Source organism: Macaca thibetana, chromosome 5 (genome assembly GCF_024542745.1).
Source record: "Macaca thibetana thibetana isolate TM-01 chromosome 5, ASM2454274v1, whole genome shotgun sequence".
Taxonomy (NCBI): Eukaryota; Metazoa; Chordata; class Mammalia; order Primates; family Cercopithecidae; genus Macaca; species Macaca thibetana.
This window is the reverse complement of record NC_065582.1, coordinates 139,042,836-139,066,993: the sequence shown is the minus strand read 5'-3', so window position 1 is coordinate 139,066,993 and position 24,158 is coordinate 139,042,836. Positions and strand designations below refer to the sequence as shown.

Sequence of the window (24,158 nt, the reverse complement as noted above, 5' to 3'; positions counted from 1 at the left end):
ATCTTATCAAGCTATAGTTACAGGGATAAAATAAACATTGTATTCTATTTTCTCATGTTCTCTAATGACTTCAGAATTAACATAATTACACTACTTTATAATTAACTGCCCACAACATCTCTCAGGCATTCAGTTCACATTAGAGTAAGAACAAAAATAGATATTTTTTTTCTTAACCTAAAATTTTAATGACATGGGCTTACACTTCCAATCAAGATGGATTAACAGGTACAGAATTTTCCCTTTTACAACAGCTGCCAAAAATAAAATAAAATACCTAGGAGTATATTTAACCAATGAGGTGAAAGATTTCTACAAGGAGAACTACAAAAACGATGCTGAAAGAAATCATAGACAACATAAACGAAACATATCCCATGCTCATGGATTAGAAGAATCAATATTGTGCAAAGGACCATGGTGCCCAAAGCAATCTACAGATTCAATGCAATTCCCATCAAAATACCAACATCATTTTTCATAGAATTAGAAAAAACAATCATAAAGTTCATATGGAACCCAGAAAGAGTATGAATAGCCAAAGCAATCCTAAGCAAAAAGAACAAATTATACTACAAGACTATAGCTACCAAAACAGCATGGTACTGGTATAAAAGTAGGCACATACTCCAATGGAAAAGAATAGAGAACCTAGAAGTAAAGCCAAATATGTGTAGTCAACTGATCTTCAACAAAGCACACAAAAACATAAATTGGGGAAGAGACACCCTATTTAATAAATGGTGCTGGGAAAACTGGCAAGCCACATGTAGAAGAATGAAACGAATCATGATCGCTCACCTTATACAAAAAAGACCTAAAATTATAAAAATTCTAGAAGACAACATTAGAAAAACTCTTCTAGACACCAGCCTAGGCAAAGAATTCATGACTAAGACTCCAAAAGCAAATGCAACAAAAACAAAACTAAATAAATGGGACCCAATTAAACTAAAAGACTTCTGCACAGTAAAAGAAATAATCAACAAAGTAAACAGACAATCCACAGAATGGGAGAAAATATTTGCAAACTATGCATCCAACAAAGGACTGCTATCCAGAATCTACAAAGAAATCAAACTAATTGCCAAGAAAGAAAACAAATAATCTGATTGAAAAGTGGGCCACGACACAAATAGACATTTGTCAAAAGAAGATATACAAATGACCAACACATAAATGCTCAATATCGCCAATCATCAGGGAAATGCAAATTAAAACCACAATGAAATACCACCTTACTCCTACCAAGAATGGCCATTATTAAAAAGTCAAAAAACAATAGATGTTGGTGTGGATGTGGGGGAAATAAATGTGTATACATTGCTGGTGAAAATGGAAATTAGTACAACCTCTATGGAAAGCAGTATGGGGATTCCTTAAAAAGCTAAAAGTACATCTGCCACTTGATCCAGCAATCCCACTACTGGGTATCTATCCAAAGGAAAAGAGGTCATTATGTGAAAAAGACACTTTAACATGTATGTTTATAGCAGCAATGCAGAATTGCAAAGATGTGGAAACAACCTAAGTGTTCATCAACTAATGAGTGGATAAAGAAAATGTGCATATACATCAATGGAACATGACTAAGCCATTAAAATGAACAAAATTATGGCATTTGCAACAGCTTTGATGGACCTTGGGTCAATTATTCTAAGTGAAATAACAGGAGTAAAAAAACAAAAGCCATATGTTCTCACTGATAAGTAGGAGCTAAGCTATGAGTATGCAAAGGAATACAGAGTGATATAATGGATTTTAGAGACACTACTGAGTTACAATGTACACTATTTGGGTGATGGGTGCACTAAAATCTCAGATTTCAACACTATGTAATTCATCAATGTAACGAAAAAACACTTGTACTCCAAAAGTTATTGAAATAAAAATTACTTTGGAGGTACAGGATTTACACTATGACTTGAAACAATCAAAAACAAAAATAGTCACCTACCCCCCTCCCAACTCCCTGACACACACAAACCACTGGCATTCAAGACACCAAGTATCAGGGAACACAGGATAATGATACCTGAGTGACAGGAAACAAAGCAGGTACAGCCTATGACTGCTCCAGCTTACTTTACAGAGTTTTCAGACCACAGTTCAGAGAGAGGAACCCATGGGGAGCCTGGAGGGCTCCCTGAATTGAGGAAGTAGAACTGAGAGTCCAGGAAGACCAAGGCAGCTAGAATTCACAAGAGAGAAAACCAAAGAGGAGGAAATTGCCGAGAAAAACCACCCTAGAAACCTAGAGCACACTGCCCTTTGAGTATTCAGCAGAGTATCAATCAGTACGTACATGTGAAGAAACAACCCAAGGCTGGAAAAAGAGCTACTTGAAGAAATCAGAGGGAATAGGGTCTGGTTCTCATACATTGCCAGGAATAGTGCCTGTTCCCAACAACTACATTGGAAAAATCTCTTAATTCACAAGACAGTAGGTAAAGTACTCAAGACAGTCTTGCCTCAGTGATAGGGAATAATTAGCCCATTACTGAGCACTGCACTGGATCTGCCTCACAAATTAGAAAAGCAAGAGCTTAATAGATCACTCTTTCCAAGTAACTTAATTGCATTCAATTCATAACAAAGCTCACGGATATTTACAGAAATATAAAAATAGCCAACAGCCAATAAGGTTAAATTCATCATATCTGGCACCCAATCAGAAATTACCAGGCATGCAAAGAAAAAGGAAAACAAGATCCACAATGAGAAGACTAGTCAATCAAAACTAACACTGGTGTTAAAATTAAGACTGGAAAGTTATAACTATATGCCATATGTTTAAAAAACTAGGTTGAGATGTAAAATGTGTTTACAAAAACAAAAACCAGTATGAATTGCTAGAGATCAAAACTTCAATGTTTGAGATAAAAACACTGGTTTTGACATATTAGACAATGTAAAAGAAATGATAACTGTTCTTAAAGATATAAGAATGAAATGCAGAGGAAAATAATTTAAAAGAATGAAACGTATCATTGAGAAACTGGAGAACTTCAAGCAGCCCAATATATGTGTAATTGTCCTGAAGTGCAGGGAGGGACAAAAAACAGTCAAGAAATTATGACTGAAATTTTTCCAAATTTGATGGAAACTACAAACCTACGGATTCAAGAAACAAAACAAACTGCAAACACAAGAAACAACCAACCAACCAACTATCCCAAAGTACATCACAATCAAATTGCACATAACCCATGGTGAAAAAAAGTTAAAAAGCATACAGAGAAAAAGACATGGTATTTACAGAGAAACAAAGATAAGCATAATAGCAGTTTTCTCATCTGATATAAATTATAAACCCTCAAGCAAAAATATTCTAAAATTCATGTGGAAATGCAAATGACCTAAAAAAGCCAAAACAACTTTGAAAAAGAACAACAAAGTTAGAGGGCTAACACTGCCAGATTACAAGATTTATCAATTTATCAAAAAGCTACAGTAACCAAGATGGCACGGTATCGATATCAACATAGACAAATAGATGAATAGAACAGAACAGAGTTCAGATATTGATCTACATGTACACGAACAATTGTTTTTTTTGTTTTGTTTTGGATTTTTGGCAGAGTCTTTGTCATTCAGGCTGGAGTGCGGTGGCACGATTTCGGCTCACTGAAACCTCCACCTCCCAGGTTTAGGCAATTCTCCTGCCTCAATCTCCCAGTAGCTGAGATTACAGGCATGCAACACCATGCCCAGATAATTTCTGTATTTTTAGTAGAGATGGGATTTCACCACCTTAGCCAGGCTGGTCTCGAACTCCTGACGTCAAATGATCAGGCCACCTCGGCCTCCTGAAGTGCTGGTATTACAGGCGTGAGCCACCATGCCCAGCCTGAACAATTAATTTTTGACAAAGGCACAGAGGCAGTTCAGTAGAGAAAGGATAGCCTTTTCAGCAAATGGTGCTGAAATAATTGAATATTCACATGCTAAAAGTGAACTTTGAGCCACACCGTGTGCCATATTCAAAAATTAACACAAAATAGAACATAGACCTAAATGTAAAACTGAAACTATCACATTTCTAAAAGACAATTTAGGAGATCACCTTTGTTAGTCTAGGTTACACGATGATTTCTTAGATATGATGCCAAAAGCATGATCCAAAAAAGAACTGGTCAACTGAACTTCTTCAAAATTTAAAACTTCAGCCTTTGAAGACAGTTGGGAGAATGAAACAATAAGCCACAGACTGGAAGAAGGTGTTTGCAAAACACATGTCTAATAAAGAACATCTATCTAAAATATACAAAGAACTTTGAAAAATCAACATTAAGACAACCTAATTAAAAATAAGCGAATACATCTGAATAGACACCTCACCAAAGAATATGTACAGATAGAAAACATGCATAAGAAAAGATGCTCAACATCCTTGGTCACTAGGGAACTGCAAATTAAAACAACAGTGAGATACTACTACATCTCTATTAGAATAGCTACAACTCAAAATACTGATCATACCTAATGCTGCTGAGAATTCAAAACAACAATTCTCATTCATTGTGGAACTGTAAAGTGGAGTAACATCGGCAAGACAGCAGAATAGAAAGCCCCTGACTACCTGAGATCTGAAGTCAACAACATACAGACCAATTCCTTTTGTGAGTAATCCAGAGACCAGTTAAGATGCATCTGTACCTTAAGAGAACACAAAACGAGCTGCATCTCCAAAAGGAACATTTGTGGCATTCATTCACCATAGTCCACCTCCACAGCTCAGCATGGAACCAGCAGAAAACTCCCAGCTCCTGGTTTCTCCCAGGGAAAGGAGAAGTTGGAGCATGACTTCAGCATTTTGGGTTTACAGGAGGCTGCCCAAGTGACTGTTTTCTGTCTGGGATTATGGACAGGACTTGGAATACTCTAGATGCCTAGAGGTCGCTGAGGACAGAAGGGAGCTTGGCTGCTTGCTGTCATTCCAGAGGACCTGCAGTACAGTGGAGGCTGATACAACTTGGTAGCCTTTCCCCGGGAACTGGGTATGGAGGAGAGAATTGTGGAGCATGTATCCAATGTTCTGATGTTTTAGGGCTTCTTAAGGGACTGATTTCTCTCTTGCCTGACTCGGGGTACTGACAGGACCTAGAAAACTCTAGAAACCTTGGGCATCTGAGAACGAAAGAGTGGGGCTGTTTGTGACAGTTCAGAATACCTGTAGTACCACAGACTGACGCCAGAAGGAAAGAGAGATTATGGACATCTGAGAAACCCACAAATCACTAATTGGGAATCTGCACGAAACAACACAGACACAGAAATTTATGAAGGATGTTATACAATGATAAAACGGTCAATCACCAGGAAGATCTAACAATGATAAATACATAGTACCCAACATTAAAGCATCCAAATATATGAATCAAACATTGAGGGAAATGAAAGGAGAAACAAACAGCAACACAATAATGGTAGGTTTCAGTATCCCCACTTTCAATAATAGGGCATCCAGACATATCAATAGTGGAAGAGAGGACTTGAACAACACTATAGATTACATAGACCTAACAGACATATACAGAACATTCCACCCAACAGCAACAGAATACACATTCTTCCCAAAAGCACATGGAACATTATCCAGAATTGCCCAGATGTTAGGTTACAAAACAAGTCTTAATGAATTTAAGATGACTGAAATCAGACCTACTATCTCTGCAGACCACAGTGGAATAAAACTAGAAATCAATGGCCTAAGAAAACTAGAAAATTGACAAATATGTGAAAATTAAACAAGATACTCTTCAACCACTAGAAAAATAAGAAAAAATTATACCCAAAGTTAGCAGCAGGAAGGAAATAATAAAGATTGAAGCATAAATAAACGAAATATAGAATATAAAACAAAATAAAAATCAGTGAAACTAAGAGTTAGTTATTTGAAAATAGTAAATTGACGAATCTTTAGCTAGACTAAGAACAAAAGAAAATTCACATTAAAAAATCAGAAATGAAACAGAGGATACTACTTCTGATGCCACAGAAATAAGAAGGATTACAAGAGACTAATATGAATCATTATAGGCTAACAACTTAGATAACCTAAGAGAAACAGATAAATTCCTAGAAACACACAACCTACAATGACTGAATCATGAGAAAATACAATATGTTAAGACTTACAACTAGCAAGAAGATTGAATCAGTAATCAAAAACCTCCCAATACAGAAAAGTCAAGGACCAGAGGGCTCCACTGAAGAATTCTATCAAATATTTAAAGAAGAATTAAAATCAATCCTTCTCAAACTCTTCCAAAAAACTGAAGAGGAAACACTTTCAAATACATTTTACAAGGTCACCATGATCCTGACACTAAACCCAGACAAAGACATGACAAAAAAAGACCACAAGCCAATATCCCTAACAAACATAGGTACAAATATCCTCAACAAAACAATAGCAAGCCAAATTCAACAACACATTAAAAAAAAATCATATACCATGATCAAGTGAAATTTATCCCTGGGATGCAAAGATGGTTCAACATATGAAAATCAATCAATCAATCACATTAACAGAAAGGATAAAAATCACATAATGAATTCAATAGATGCAGAAAAAGCATTTGACGAAAATTAACACCTTTTCATGATAAAAACACTTTCAACCATTAGAAATAGAGAAAATTATCTAAATATAATAAAGGCCACATATGAAAGCCTACAGCTAACATCATACTTAAGTGAAAAACTGAAAGCTTTTTCTCTAAGATCAAGAAGACAAAGATGTCTACTCTTGCCACTTCTATGCCATATAGTACCGAAAGACCTAGCTAGAGCAATTAGGCAATAAAAAGAAGTCAAAGGCATCCAAATCAGAAAGAAAGAACTAAAATTATCTTTGTTCATTAATGATGCAATCTTATATGCAGAAAACCTTATTTTAAAAATGCTGTTAGAACCAATAAAAGAATTCAGTAAAGATGCAGAATACAGATTCAGCATACATAAATCATGAACAAGGCAAAAAAGAAATTAAGAAAATCCCATTTACAATAGCACCAAAAAGAATGAAATATTTAGAAATAAACTTAACCAAGGAGGCAGAAAACTTGTACACTGAAAACTACAAAACATTGCTAAAAGAAATTAAACAAGACACAAATAAAAGACAGCACTGGTCATGCATTAAAGATTCAATATTTTTGAAATATCCACAGGACTCAAAGCAATCTACAGATTCAATGCAATCCCTATCAAAATCTCAATGACATCTTTTGCAGAAATAGGAAAAAGCAATCCCAAAACCCCAAAATTCAAAGGAACCACAAAGACCCCTAGTAGACATACACACACACACACACACACACACACACACACAATCCTGAGAACAAACAAAGCTGGAGGCCTCATCCTTCCTGACAGGGGCCTACAAATGTATGAAAAAAGCTACAAAAATCAAAAACAGCAAAGTGTAACATAAAAACAGGCATGAAGACTAATGAAATACAATAGAGCACCCAGAAGTACATACACACAAATATAGTCAACTGATCTTCAACAAGGGTGCCAAGAATACACACTGGGGAAAGGATAGCCTCAACAGGCAGTGTTGTGAAAACTGAATGTCCACATATAAAATAATGAACCTAACCCTTATCTGACATCACACACAGAAACCTACTCAAAATGGATTAACTCCTTTCTCATTGTTGGAACTGAAATTTGTAGATAGGGAAGGATAGGAGGCTAGAATAATCCATGTAACGGATTAGAGTTGGAGACATCAGTATGAGCTTGTTTAGCTTAATATAGGTATGTATGATCATATAAATAATTATAGATATGTGTATATACGCAGGTTAGTATACACGCACATATTTCTTAGTTCTGTCAGCACCAAAAGGGCCTAAAAGAAATAACACCTCAGTAGCAATGAGCATACCTAGCTTGGTTTCTAACACCATTCTTCAATAAAAGGAACCAGAGTTCCTTGGAGAAGTAACTGATTCTAGGATTGGGCAGGAAATACCCAAGATGAGCCTGGAGCATCTTGCACTGCCAGAGAGTAAGAAAATACTTTCCAAGATGAAAAAAGAAAAAGAAAATGCAACCCCCTGCCCTGAAAAAAATAAAAAGTCCAACCTCATTGATGGGGATATGTCGAATGGACACAGGAGCCAAGTGAAAGGGCTCCTAATGGCCAAGCCTAGAACAATTCGAGTAACAAAGCAGTACTGAATTATAACCCAAAGTATAAAATGAGTCCATACTGATAAGTAGAAAGCTCAATAGTGGAAAAGAAACAAATATGTACCAAATTCCACACCATTTATATAGATATTCCAGCCTCTAAAAGGAGAGCACACCTGCCCACTCCTTAAGTATGGGCTGAACTATAGTGATTTCCTTAAGTACAGTAAGAAAAGGGAAAAATGAAGAGTCAGTTCATAGTGAAGACACCTGTACCTCAGCCAGGTAACAAGATTAATATCAAGCCATAACTCATGTTAGTAATATGTACCCTTGATTTGATGTGATGAAAATGGCATTTTATCTCTGTGATCTTCCTTCTCAACACCCATAATCCAATTCTAATCATGAAGAAAAACATCAAATTCCAATAGAGAGAGACGTCCCACAAAGTATTTTGCCCACACTCTTCAACACTGTCAAGGTCATCAAAAACATGCCAACTAAATGTAATATGGTATCTAGGATGGAATCCTGGGGCAGGAAAAGGACACTAGGGAAAAACTTAGAAAGTCTGAATAGACTCTAGAATTTACTTAACAATAATGTGTCAATATTAGTTCACTAATTATAACAAATGCACTGTACTAATGTAAAATGTTAATAATATAGAAACTCTGTACTATCTTTTAAAGTTTGATTTATCTAAAACTGATCTAAAAACATATAGGGTCCATTTACATGGGGGCGGGGGGAAGATAAGCCACAGATTAGAAGAAAGCATTTGCAAAGTATCTCTCTAATAAAGGATTTGTATTCACATAAGTCAAAAGAGCTCTCAAAATTCAATACTCGGAAGACAAAAAATCCAATTGAAAAATGGGCAACAGATCTGAGCAGACATTTCACTGAAGATGTATACATGGCAAATATGCACATGAAAAGATGCTCAACATCACTGGTCATTAGGGAAATTTGTTAAATATTGCTAAAACCACAGTGAGACACATACATATTAAAATAACTGAAATTAAAAAGACTGGCAATGCCAAGTGTTGGCAAGATGGAGGCAGAACCCTCATAGACTGCAATGGAAATGCAAAATGTTAAAATCACTTAGAAAAAGCTTGACAGTCATTATTCTAAGTGAAGTAACTCGGGAATGGAAAACCTAAGCTATGAGGATACAAAGGCATAAGAGTAATATAATGAACCTTGTGGACTCAGGGAGGAAGGTTGGGAGGGGTGTGAAGGATAAAATATTACATTAAGGGTACAGTATACTGCTTGGGTGACAGGAGCAATAAAAATCTCAGAAATCAGCACTAAATAACTTCTCTATGTAACCAAAAACCACCTGTACCCTCAAAAATTATTCAAATAAAAAAAATTTTTAAGTTCAGGAGTATCTTGAAAAAATAAACCTATCATATCATCCAGTCATTTCATTTTAAAGTACTTGCTAAAAAAAAAATAAAAGCATATGTTCATTCAAAGATGTATGCAAGAAAGTTCATAGCATTCTATGTATTCTAATGAATAAAACTTGAACCAACCAAAATATCCATTAACAGGTGAATAAATTGTGGCAGAACTCTACAACATAATACTTCTGAACAATAAAAAGAAATGAGCTACTGATACATGCAACATGAATGAAACTCAAGATAATGCTGAAAGAAGCCAGATATTTTTTTAAAAAATAGTACATACTATATGATACCTTTATACTAAACTTTCAAAAATGCAACAATCTGTAGTGACAGGAAGCAGATCAGTGGTTACCTGTGGGAAATGGAAGGGGCAGGGACTACAGAGGACGAAGAGGAAACCTTCAGGAGTGTTCAAATGTTCATTATCCTAATTTGTGGTGATGCGTTCATGGATGTAAATATGTGTATGTCAAAATATCACATTGCACACTTTAATATGTATACTATTTAGTATACTGATCCAATTTCGATAAAGCTGCTGAATATGCTAATAGAGTGTTACCAAGTGGTGAGAGAGTGACTAACTACACAGCAAGATGTTTTCCTTCTAAAGTTGAAATTTAGAAGAGACTTCACGATGGGTGCTATTCAAAGTGCTATTCTACAAACCATCATTGGCCCGTAATAACAAATAACTTGCACAAGAAGGTAAATTACCTACCACACTAAGCACAGTTTCCTTCAGCTGATAATTTTTTTAAAACCAAAATTTCTTGATGAAGAAAGCAGTATACTGACACACTTTCTGGCCCAAGCTCCATATTGAATCACTGACCTGTAACAAACAGTTCACAGACAAGCACTTCTCTGCAGACACATTTTTGAGTAGCACTGTTTAGACCACACTCAGAAAACTCTCTGCTATTGTGAATAGTGCTGCAATAAACATACGTGTGCATGTGTCTTTATAGCAGCATAATTTATAATCCTTTGGGTATATACCCAGTAATGGGATGGCTGGGTCATATGGTACATCTAGTTCTAGATCCTTGAGGAATCGCCATACTGTTTTCCATAATGGTTGAGCATGTTCTCACTCATAGGTGGGAACTGAACAATGAGATCACTTGGACTCAGGAAGGGGAACATCACACACCGGGGCCTATCATGGGGAGGGGGGAGGGGGGAGGGATTGCATTGGGAGTTATACCTGATGTAAATGATGAGTTGATGGGTGCAGCACAGCAACATGGCACAAGTATACATATGTAACAAACCTGCACGTTATGCACATGTACCCTACAACTTAAAGTATAATAATAATAAATAAATTAAAAAAAAAAAAAAAAGAAAACTCTCTAAGCCCATCCTCACCTGTATGATGAGAATAGTAATAATCGCTCTGGATGCCTCAAAGAATAGTATGATGCTCTAATGAGCCATATGGCTTGCAAATAGCAAGCACCTATTAATTACGTATTATTGAGTTATGTATAATTACGTATAACTACTGAGTTATTTGGAGTCATTTAAAATAAATATATAAAAATAAAACAAGACACTTTTCATTTGCTCAGAATGCTTGTTGTTAAAGTTAACTGAGGTTACAAATGGTTTGTTTTTCCAATGAATTTAACATTCAAAAGTATTCAATATTGAGTTTATTAACAAAAGTGGACCTGTACATAGTCTTATCTCATATTTGAATAATACACACACTGCACAATGGCAACTATTTTTTATCAGAGCAACGTTTCCCAAACATAGAAGTGCAGAAGTAAAACTGTTATTTTCATTTTTCTGTATTCTTTAGTTTCTAGAATTCATAAACTCAAAATTGTTCACGTAAGTTTAGAGTATTTGTTCTTGTTTATCTCTGACAAAGAGGTGTTCTCTAAGAAATTTTATATTTTATAATCTTTCCTCTGAAATATGAGAAAGACATGGAATCTCCTGAGTTATATATGCAGCTTATACATTCTTTGAAAAACTTTTTAAAAATATCACAAAGTAATTATATACCCATAATATATGTTGCTATTCACATAATTCTTTAAGCAATATTCAAGTATATTTGTGCTTTACATTTTTACATTACTTTAGAACCTATTTTTAGCTTTCAATAAAACTGTGTATCTCTAAAGATTTCTCAAGTATTTAATAAATGAGGCAAAACAATCATGAAAATATAAACTGCTACTATAGATTTTTCATCTTTCATTTTATGCATTTCCTCTCAACCATGTAATTTCCTGTTAAGGAATGTGGATACATTTTTATCTTTATAATATCAACATTGCTGCTTTCTCAGCCTGTTGCAACAGTCAAGACATCACAGCGTTTCTGAACACACAGTATTCACTCTGCCATATAAGTTGGAGCAATAAAATCTGATAGCACTGGTATTCATCATTGCCAGTTATTTCAACTGCAGGACCACCTTAAAACACAAATTGAACAGAAAATATCAGGTTATACAAGACTGATGCTGATATATTCCATATTAAATGCTTTGAAGTCTCTGAAAAAGAGCATGGAGAACTCATAACAAGGAAGTACAATACACAGTAACTGATGACATATGCCTGCCAGAATCTACAGTTCAGAATCTGTTACCATTTATATCGGGCTCTACCACATGCACCCTTCACACATGTAGCCCCACTCAGCCATCCAGCCAAGCCCGAGCTGCTCGTTTGGTTAATAGGCATGTGGACCAGTGATCAAAGCACTACAATGTTTGAGCAAATGCAGAGTGTGGAGAGAAGCTGAAGTTTATGGGAGTTTTTAAAAAGCAGGATCAAGAAGATAAATAGTGGGGCAGTAGAGGTTGTAAGAATTACTGAGACTTAATCACTGAGATGAGATCACTAAAGAAAACGCTGAGCAATAACAAAGAAACATACGTATACAAAGATAATTATTTTTACTCCTCCTCACAACAGTTTCCACTGTTTAAATATTATTTTTCTCATTTATTAAACATTAGGAGCAGTTACTGTTATTTAGCCACTCCACTGTAAATGTGAAGTTTTTCGACATTCATTAGTTCTGCCTTGCCTCAATCTGATTTTGTCATAATAACTACAGGCCATATTTTGTCTTCCATAGAGGATCATAAAAGCAATTTTCTATTATTAGTCCAGTTAATAAAGCCACTTTTTCTTCAGGATCGTAATTTTTTTTAATCATAAAAACTCTTCAGAATCAATTAATTTTATTATTCTAAGGTAAAAATTTTATTTTTATCATTAATGAGCGTTGAAGCAAAAGAAATTCAGCTGTTAGAATAGCACTATTATTCCTTCAAAAATTACTTAATACATTATGTTCAAAACTAAGTAATTGAACATTACAAGTTGTAATCAATATCTAAAACTAGAGCTCAGAACACACTAACAAAGTATTTTCTGTGCTTAACATAAAACATCAGGAGAAAAAAACACTAAAAGTGAACTATGAGTCTAGGAGCATCAATCAAAACTTAAAACGTTTGGCCGGATGCAGTGGCCCTTGCCTGTAATCCCAGCACTTTGGGAGGCCAAGGCGGGTAGATCACTTGAGGTCAAGAGTTTGAGACTAGCCTGGCCAACATGGTGAAATCCCATCTCTACTAAAAATACAAAAATCAGTCAGGCGTGGTGGTGGGCATCTGTAATCCCAGCTAGTCTGGAGGCTCAGGCACGAGAATCGCTTGAACTCAGGAGGCAGAGGTTGCAGTGAGCCGAGATCACGCCACTGCCTTCCAGCCTGGGTGACACAGCAAGATTCCAACTCAAAAAAACCCAAAAGCCTTAAACATTCAAATCATATGACAAAATTATAGCAAATACCTTATTTGCTGCTTCCAAGGAATGTATTAGATTCTGCAGCTCCTCTCTACTCATTTCAATAGAATATGGTTTTACTTCACCATTTTCTTTTACATCTAGATGCAGGCTTAACAGTGGCATTCGTAATGCAGCAATCTTGTCACTGGAAAGTGCAAGCTGTTTAAAATCAGAAAAATAGTAATTAATAAATAGTAAAAAGAACCATATTGAATATGCATCAGAGTTTAGTTAGCAGTACATTTTTTAAAAGTACTATTTGCTGTTGAGTATAGAGAAAAATGAAAGAAACAAATTAAATCCATGCTAAAGCATATTTGAAGAATAGAGAGAGAAAGGAGGGTGAATAAAGGAGAGGAAATGGGTAGGAAAGTAAGATAACCAGTCAGCAATCTTGTGGCAGAAGCAGGTATGTAGATCAGAGTCATGCCTGGGAAGTAATGAAAGGGTCTAATGTACAAGAAACAGAGAATTCTTAAAGAAGATTAAAGGCAACAAGAAGATGAAAGCTCATGTACAAAGATAAGTGAGACCAAAAATACTGGTAAACTCTCAGAACTTAAGATGCTTGATTAATGGTCAGCTATCTATCTATCACAATATTGATAAATATGTTATCAAGATACCATCTTCAATTAGAGCCACTCAACAGAAACACTCCGTACACTTACCTTACTTCTTAATTTATTTCTCTGGAATATATCCTAGGGGAATTGGAAGAACCAAATATTTATAATACTAGTACTTTTTGAAACGAGCACTGTAGCTTCCTTGGCAGACAGCATAGGGAAACTCAATTTTCCTGGAATCTGAGCCAGAAAAATCCACAAAAACTGAATCTTTGTTTAGAATGCTACCACTTGCAAAAAAATTACTTATGCAATGATAAGGGACATCTTCCCTAATGACCTCAAAGGATCTCTCTTGTAGTACATACACTATAGAATCAAATCTTGACATATCTCCTCCATTCTCTCACCCAAAAACAGGACCTATAATATCTGAGATCTGGAAGTAGCAGTTTCAGGTTAACTATCTTATGCATAATTCTCCTCCTCAATATTTCCAATAAATAGTTTTTCACCCTATGCTTAAATACCACCAATGATGATGCACGTGCTACCTCGAGAAGAGGTTACAATTATTTCCAGATATTCATACTTGTTAAAAAGTTCTTCCCTAGGTTGAATTGAAACCTATCTTATTGCAAATAATATACCTTAGTCCTTCACCTACTTTCTGGAGCCACAAAGCATTTATATATTCCCCCAACTATGACTTTTGGCCTTTTAAAGGTAAGTGTCATGTTTCTACTAGGTTTAATCTTTTCCAGGTACATGGTATCAGTGTTTCAAAGCAATTTCACACACCATGATTTTAAGTTCCTAGTCATTCTTTGCTAGCTGGAGTCCAATTTGCTTAAATATCTATTAAGTTTGGCAGCCAAAACTAAACAGACATTACACTAAAAAGATGTTATCATTGGAAACATAAGGTACTAGCACTATCTCTTGCTTGAAGAACTGCAATTCTGCCGGGCACAGTGGCTCACACCTGTAATCCCAGCACTTTGGGAGGCTGAGGTGGGCGGATCACCTAAGGTCGGGAGTTCACGACCAGCCTGACCAACATGGCAAAACCCCATCTCTACTAAAAATACAAAATTAGCCAGACGTGGTGGCACATGCCTGTAATCCCAGCTACTCGGGAGGCTGGGGCAGGAGAATCGCTTGAACCTGGGAGGTGGGGTTGCAGTTAGCTGAGATCCTGCCATTGCACTCTAGCCTGGGCAACAAGAGTGAAACTCTTAACTCAAAAAAAAAAAAAAAGAACTGCATTTCTACCAACAAAATATGGGCCTGAATCAACACGAATGAAGCTATACTTTGATAAACCAAAATAAACATTTCTCATATATGCTACCATTAACATCTCTCTCTTATCCTTTATTATTTTTTTCTGAGACAAAGTCACGCTCTGGTGCTCAGGCTGGAGTGAAGTGGCAGGATGATCTTAGTTCACTGCAAGTTCCACCTCCTAGGTTCAAGCAATTTTCGTGCCTCAGCCTCCCAAGTAGCTGGGACTACAAGCACATACCAAAACACCCAGCTAATACTCGTATTTTTTCAGTAGAGTTGCAGTTTTGCCATGTTGGCCAGGCCAGTCTCGAACTCCTGGCCTCAAGTGATCCACCCGCCTTAGCCTCCCAAAGTGCTGGGATTACAGGCGTGAGCCACCGCACCTGGCCTCCTTTATCTTTTATATTTATAAAAATATGAAATCTGAAATTGAAACTAAATGTATAAAATTTAAATATTTAAATTAAACATCCTCTGTTTAGGTTGCCTATTTGATTCATTTGGTCATTGATGTAATTAGCTGTTACATAATTTTAAACTTTGTGTCACATTATACACGTGTTATAGCTCTAGTTTTATATCACCTTCAGATATGATAAGCATAATATTCATAAAAATGTTGAAAATGACCAGGCCAAGACCAGAGCCACACAGACTTCTTAACTAATACACATTCATCTGTCTTTGCTTAGTTCTTTATCTGATTATGAACCCACCTATTATCTTCCCACATTTTTCTTTACTTAATCCATATATACAACGTAAGGCACTTGATCCAGGGTCATGCTAAAATCAAGAAACAAAATTATTTGTTTCCTCTTCATCTACTGGTCTAGGTATCTTATAAGGACAAAAAGTGGGTCTGAGATTGTTCTTTATGAACTCTACTGATAGTGACTCTCCAAAATGTATTAAAAACTGATGTTTTAATAGTATCTTACAGGTTTTCCTCCTAGAGGTAGAATCACATTTACCAGTCTTAAGAAAGCTATGAAGTCTAGAAAGTTGTGGTCAAAAATATATGTTGACCAGGTGGGATGGCTCATGCCTGTAAAACCAGCACTTTGGGGGGCCGAGGCTGGCAGATCACTCACTTGAGGCCAGGATTTGAGACCAGCCTAGCCAAAATGGCAAAACCCCAAATCTCCACCAAAGATACAAAAATTAGCTGGGTGTGGTGGCACATGCCTATAGACCCAGCTACTCAGGAGGCTGGGGCAGAAGAATTGCTTGAACTCAGGAGGCAGAAGTTGCAGCGAGCTAGATTGCACCACTGCACTCCAGCCTAGATGACAGAGCACGACTCTCTCTCAAAAAATAAATTATATATATATATGTATGTATGTATGTATCTATATGTTGACTATATGCTGTCCCATCACTTATGACATTTAATGATTTACAGATCTAACTAAATTTATTATCAATGTAATGTTATTACACGTGGCTTAGATGTTTGTAGTGTACTTATGCCCAAGTTAATGTAAGGTGTAATTTAAACTATCTTTGATATTTCTTTGGGATAATACATTCCCAAAATAACAAATTTTAGATACATGATATTATAAAGATATTTGTCTATATCCAGAAAATGAAATTAAAAATACACGTACTCATAGACTCTTACCTTTACCTGCCAATCAAAATCCTGCAGCTGTGCAGAGGAAATAGCAACTATTTCTCTTGACAGAGCCTGTTTGATTTCATCTTTCCTACTTTTCACACATTTCATGATAGTTTCTTGATGAAATGAATTCAACTGATTCAACTGCTGAAATATCTATAAAAATAAAAACAGACAAAAGGGGCTTTCTGTTTAAAACGTAAAAACACAATTCCACTCTCCTTTTGCACACTTTTAAAGCAACAGTAAAAGAAAAAAAGAAATACTTCTGTAACTATAAAAAAGACTAAGATGAGAGTGAGTAACCAGAAAATAAGTTTTAACAAATTTCTGCAAAATAGAGAGTAAAGAAAAAGGACTGATGGAAGCAGCAGCGTGGAAATGAATACACCTGGAAAACACCAAAGCTGATACAGCCACGCAGGATGAGTATCTCAAATCCCAAAACGGGAAAAGTTCTGTGAACTGACAGGATGCTCAAAGGAAGTGCTCATTTGAATAGTTGAGATTTCAGATTTCAGATTTTTTTTAGCAGGGATGCTGCACTGGTGAGTATAATGCAAATATTGCAAAGTCAAAAAAATCTGAAATCCAAAACAGTTCTGGTCCCAAGCATTTCAAACAAAGGATACTCAACTTGTATTAATATATCAGACAATGTAGCCCTTAAGGCAAGAAGTGTTACAAGAAATACAGAAGGACAGTAAAAGGGCAATGCAACAGAAGGACACAACAATCATAAATTCCTGAGTACCTAACACCATAGCTTCAAAACTTGGCAGCACTAAAAGAAATGAATAAATCCACATTCACAATTAGAGGTATTAATACAACTCTCAATAGCTGACACAAAGAAACAAAAAAAAATCAATGAGGATATAGAAGAATTGAAAAAATGTATTCTACCTAACCTTAGCAATATATACAATACTATACCTGACAACTGTAGAGTACACATTATTTTCAAATGTATATGGAACATTCACCATAATGTACCATATTCTGAGCCATTTAGCAAACCACATCAGATCTCAAAGAACTTAAATAATACTGTTTATATTTTTATTACTGGGTAATGAAGTCGTGACTAACGAGAAAAGGTAACCAAAAAATTTCCGAATGTGTGAAAATTGAGTAGCACAACACTAAATAAATAAATAAAATTAATCTCACTTATTCTTCCTGTGAACAGGAAGAGGAAAAAAAAATTCTTCCCAATTCATTCCATGAGGCCAGAATAAAACTTGACACCTTGACAAGAGGAAAAGAAAAAAAAAAAAAAAAAAAAAACACCTAGGCCAATATCACTCAAATATTGATATAAAAATCCTAAGCAAAATATTGGCAATCCAAATCAAGAGATATATAAAAAAGATAATACATCATGATCAAATGGAGTTTATTTTGGCAGTGCAGCCTTAGTTTAACATTCAAAAATCACATTAACAAAATAAATAAGAAACAATAACAAATTCAGGGAAAAGCATTTGATAAAATTCAGTATCCATTCATGGTAAAAATTCTCAGCAAAATTAGAATTGTAGGATGCTTCTTTAGTCTGACAATGGATATCTATAAAATCACAGAGCTAACATACTAAATGGTGAAACAGTAAACACTTTCTCCCTAAAGTTAGGAATAGACATATATCTACTATGCCTGCTTTTTTAAAAGAAACACTGACTGCTGGTGTTAGCCAATGCACAAAGGTAAGAAAAATAAATGAAAGATGTTAAAGTTGAAAAAGAAAATTATTATATACAATCTCCCCCCAAAAAATCTATATACAATTGGATACAGTAAACAAATTTAGAAAGGCTGTGGGACACAAGGTATATAACAATCAACTGTTTGTACATACTAGCAAAAAACTACTAAAAATTAAAGATCAAAAACATCATTTACTCAGAAATAAAAAATATTTGCAAGAGCTCAACACTGAAAACTACAAAATACGAGAGAGAAACCAAAGCCCTCTAAATAAATAGAGAAACCAAAGCCCTCTAAATAGAGGGCTGCCCATGTTCATAACTTTGGAAAGCTAAATGTTGTTGTCAATTCTCCCCACAAATGATCTAGTGATTCAGTGCAATCTCCATCAAAAATCCAGCAGGTTTGTAGGTTAAAACTGAAAAGTTGATTCTACAGGGTTATCTGAAAATATAATAGCCAAGGCACTCCTGAAGAAGCATGACAATGAAGGTCTTCTATTACCAGATATTAAGACATAATTTAACTTAGCTTTAATTCTACAGTAATTAAAGCAGTGTAGCATTGGCAAATACACACAAGTAGACTAGTGGAATACATTAAAGAGTCAAGATACAGAGGCACAAATATATGGCCATTTGATTTACAATAAAGGCAGCACAGCAATATTGTGTGGCAAGGATGGTCATTTCAATAAGTGGTCAACTGGATATTCATGTAGGAAATTTTGAACTTGGCCTCCATTCCATACACAAATATTAATTCAAAATGCATCAGTGACATAATGTGAGAGCTAAAACAATCTTCTACAAGAAACAAAGCTTCTACAAGAACACATCCAAGAATCTTCATATCTTCGGCACAAATATTTCTGAAACAAAACACTAATAGTATTAGCCAGCAAAAGAAATATTGACAAAGTAGATTTGTTAAATTTCACAACTTGTTTCACCAAAAGACACCATTAAGAGAGTAAAAAGGCAAGCACATAATAGAAAATATTTAAAATACATATTTCTAACAATACGCTCATATCCAGAATATCATCCAAATCAATGACAAACATAAATAACTTGATTTTCAGAAAAGTGAGCAACCTACACAAGGTCAAATGATTTTTGACAAAGATGCAAAAGTAATTCAGTGGAAGAAGGATATCCTACGACCATGCAATTTCACTTCAAGATATCTACCCCAGAAAAGCTGATGTGAGTGTGAACAAGAAGACATGTAAAGAATGTTTATAGCAGCATTACTTGTAATAATGAAAGAAGCAATGACTATTAGTAGGGAGATAAATAAATCTTATTTAATTTCTATCATCAAATACAAGGATTTAAAATACACTAGATCCACGTTTATCAATGTAAAACACAATGCTGCGTTTAAAACAATTTACAAGTGCAGACATATGTTACATTTTATTACAAGTTATACACTTACATACCCCAAATAATTCAATATACTCAAAGATTCAAACATACATACAATATATAATACAAAACATGAACACCACCTTCAAGAGTGGTGATCTCTAGGTGAAAGTGGGATATCCAGGTGTGGGATAGGGGAATTTTGGTAACCTCTGTAATGCTTTATTTCTGAAAGAAACACACACATTGCAAAATGTTAACACCTGTTTAACTGGTAATGCGAATGTAGGTATCAGTTATATAACTTCCTGTTTTCTTCTGTATGCTTTAAATGTTTCACAATTAAAAGAGTAAAAACAACCAAAAACAAAACTGCAAAAACCTAGGATTTCCACAGATTTTTCCATTCACAATTATAAGGTATTTGTTGTTACTGATGATGGCCCTTGTATTATACACTGCTCTAAAAAAACTCAGAAGGAAACCTGGGCATTATTTATTGTAAGTTATAGAAATGTGCAGAGAAGTTACCTCTTCATCAGATAAGTTTTTACCAACTACAGCTTTAAAAAATTTGGCAATATCTTCTAAAACGTGCATCCATTCTTCTGATTCCCAAACAGTGTGATAATCTTGGTACACAGGATAAGCTCGACCACAAATGCCATCAATTATTTTGTGAAGAAGCTAGCAAGACACAAATAAATGCACTTATAAGTAAAATGATAAAACAAATTTATCTTCCTCTTAACAAACATTGGGAGATGTTCATGTTATCTGCAAGACCAGCTTAAGTTAAAATGTATAAACCACTTTTAAGATTATTCTAATTAAAAATTAGAACTCATAAAAATCCTAGACTTTCTATTATTATGTCGACCTTCAGAAACTAAAATAATTTTATAAAAATTACATAATGAAAAAACTAAAAGGAAGATACGTATAAAGGATATATTTATAGCAATGACCAAACAAAAGGATAGGACTTACATTAAAGTCTCTTACTGTAGGCCTATAAGCTACATTTTGCTTTGCCTCCACTTTCACAACATACTTTTTTTTCTTTTGAGGGTCTCACTATGTTGCCCAGACTGGCCTTCAACTCCTGAACTCATGCAATTTTCCCATCTCAGCCTCCCAAGTAGCTAGGACTGCAGGCGAGCACCACCACACCCAGCTCAGCAGTTACTTTAGATGTATTCCCAGAAAGTCTTCAGTACTTTTTTCCTTTTTTCTACATTCCTTTCTATCCTATTAGTATCTTACTATCAGCAATGGAAAGCCTAACACATGTATAACTTAACATAGTGATTAAGACTATGGATTTTTGAATAAAACTATCCAGTTCAAATCCCAGTTGCAGTACTTTCAAGTTTTATTTAAATCTTCGAGTCTGTTTCCTCCAGTGTTAAATGAGGATATCATCTCTTCTCTTAATCTTGCTGTAAGGATTGAAGAAGAATACACGGAAATCACTTGACATCTTCCAGGCACGTACAAAGACATGCAGACATTGCTAACCCTCGTTACCATCCTTATTATTATTATCACTACTCCTCCTCCTCCAATTCATGCCTTCAACATCTATTAACTGAGATAACACAATGCCAGTACTATTCTAAGCACTTAACATATACTAAGGTTATCTTTCTCAAAGTTATTTGTATCTTACAAGAGTAGTATTTGAACCAAATAACTTGGAAATAATCATATTCCACCCTATTTTAACTAATAACTCCTTCCCTCTAACACCACACTTGCCAGAACACAAGCAACTGCTTCCAAATGGTGGCTAATATACTATACAAACTGATCTTTTATTTACCATAAATCAACATACTCAATTTTGAATTCATTCAAAATTCTCTACAGCTTATCCTATACCATCCCCATGCTAAAGCAAAACCCAGAACTCAAACTGAAAAATAAAAGCATTCTCTTTTTCGGAATATGTTTGTTATTCACTCACAAATATGTAATGCACACTTCATCCCAGTTACTAAATAAGGTCATGGAAATGACTTTATTTAATGGCAAAGAAACTATAATAGCTACTGTTATGGAGCCCTAACTAGGTACCATGCTCTGGACTGATCCTCATTACAACTCTGAAGTAACCATTGCTATTATTCCTAATTTACAAATGAGGAAACTGAGAATAAATAAGGCCCTACCATAACAGAGTTTTAGTCCATTCGAAAAAGGCAAACATACAAATGCATGTAATTTAGAATGATGGGGACATAACAAAAGTATATACAAGGTACAAAGGAGCACAGAGAGGAAGCAAGGAAAACTCCATCTTAAAAGGATGAGTAGTTGGCCAAGCAAACAGGAGAGAAGAAGTGCATTTCTAGATACAAGCAACGGCATATACACAGGAGGCAAACTGTAAAATCACACTGCTTGATTTATGGAATAGCAAGTTATTTTGGGGGGTGCCTAGGGGGTGACAGGAGACAAGGCTGGAGAGGTGGATGGAGCCAAATCAAAAAGGGCCTGTGTACAAAGCAAAAGAGCCTAGTGCTCAACCGGGAAGCAATCTATTCACACATTTGCATTATTTTTTCATATATTTGCTAACAGGTTGGAAGATGTAAGAAAAGAGAGAGGGTGAGCCCAGGTGCCTCAATTTTCAGTTAAGGAATTAAAGATTAAGGGGCTTAAATTGTTGAGGACACTCAAAATGGAGGCAGTAAAGAGGTAGAAGAGATGTGAAAAGGAGAGGCCATGGATGAAACCTAGAACGTCAGGTTGAGGGGCTGGGTGAAAGTGGTGGTGCCACAAACCAAAAATGAGGCTACGGGAGGAGTAGGTCCAGAGGGAAAGAAGAGCTCACGCAAGGGCATACTGAATTTGAGGTACCTGTGGCAGACGCCTGACACTCAGGGAAGAGACTTTGGTTTGGGGTTTTGGGGGTTTTGTTTTTTAACTGGCATTCTTGAACCATAGAGGAAGAAAATTTTGGCTGAACCTAGAGATTTAGGAGTCATCAACATATATGATAGTAAAGGTTATGCACCTTATCTAAATGGGTAGAATGAAGACAAGGAGAGCCAAAAGCCAATAAAAAACTCAGAATCAATAGATCTGAGCATAAGTTCCAGTTCTGCCACTTTCTGGATGGGCAATCTTGGGCAAGTTAGCCATAATTTCTGCTGACATTTCAGGTTCATCACTTGCAAAAACAGAGAAAATAATTAGGATGTTTTCTTTTTTCTTGACCCTGACAGGAGGTAAGTTCCTTTCTGTCTCCCCCACACTTTATCCAGTGTAAACGGAACAGAGGAAATAGGAAGACCAAAATTGTGACTTATAAAAAAGATGCTCCACCAGGTGACAGGCTGTGCGTCTCACTCACCATTTTACCTCATCCCATCGGGACGCTCAATGTATGGTAGACCTCAGTGAAAAACTGGCTGAACAAACGAATGTGGTTGCTTTTCTCCAGATTCTCACAAGCCAGGTTGTTTCATAGACTGGAAGTCAATGGGTACATCACCTCTTGGGACGACCCTAACAAAAGTAACCCGCCCAGTTATTTCACTTCCTTCCAACTACCCTCAAGGGTGGAGGGGCAGGGTTCGCTTCGGTGTAGGTCACATAGTATTCCAGCACCTAGTACTGTGTCTGCTGCCTGGCAGGTAGGGAGCCTTTGGGAGGTATGTGTTGAATGAATGAAGAAAACGTATACGAAGCAGCAGCAAACACCGACTTAACGCCATAAGCTTTCAAAGCCCGGTCTGGTGCGGGCGCTTCTGCGCGCAAAGGCCCTGGAGCTGCACCTCTAGGCCGGGGGTGGCGCCCTAAGCTGCCCACCTAGGCTCCCCAGGGAAGGCGGGGACCAACCACCCGAAATCACGCCCCTTCCTCCTCCCTTTCCTAGGGAGCTTGCGAAGGCGTCTGGGTCGCACCCGGCCTGATCCGCACGCCGGGCCGTCCCGAAGCCCAGGCCCCGCGCCGCTTCCCCCAGTACCCTCCCTCACCTGCGGGCCCAGCTCGGCCGGCAGCTTCTGCAGCCGCCACAAGAGCGTCCCCTCTTCCGGCTCCATCCCTGCGCGAAGCTGGGGCCTGGGTCACGTGACAAGGCTGGCTCTTGTCTAAAGCTACGGTTCGCCCACGTGACTGTCTCCGGCGGAGAGGGGCGTGGTGTAGAACCAAGAAGTCCCTGTGCGCTT

General features: G+C 36.3%; 1 protein-coding gene across 2 annotated transcripts; it reads right to left on the bottom strand.

The window, feature by feature from the left end:
- Positions 1–11,230: 11,230 nt before the first annotated feature.
- COMMD8 (COMM domain containing 8) lies at positions 11,231–24,157 on the bottom strand. Of its 2 annotated transcripts, none has more exons than XM_050791628.1 (5): positions 23,967–24,157; positions 20,512–20,667; positions 16,901–17,053; positions 13,418–13,573; positions 11,231–12,024 (listed from the first exon to the last, which is right to left on the bottom strand). In XM_050791628.1, the coding sequence occupies exons 1-5, from the start codon at positions 24,030–24,032 to the stop codon at positions 12,004–12,006; spliced, it is 552 nt and encodes a 183-aa protein (XP_050647585.1). In that variant the 5' UTR covers positions 24,033–24,157; the 3' UTR covers positions 11,231–12,003. The 2 variants fall into 2 exon arrangements, with proteins under 2 accessions (XP_050647585.1, XP_050647587.1); XM_050791630.1 differs by having other exon boundaries at positions 16,907–17,053.
- Position 24,158: the final 1 nt, after the last annotated feature.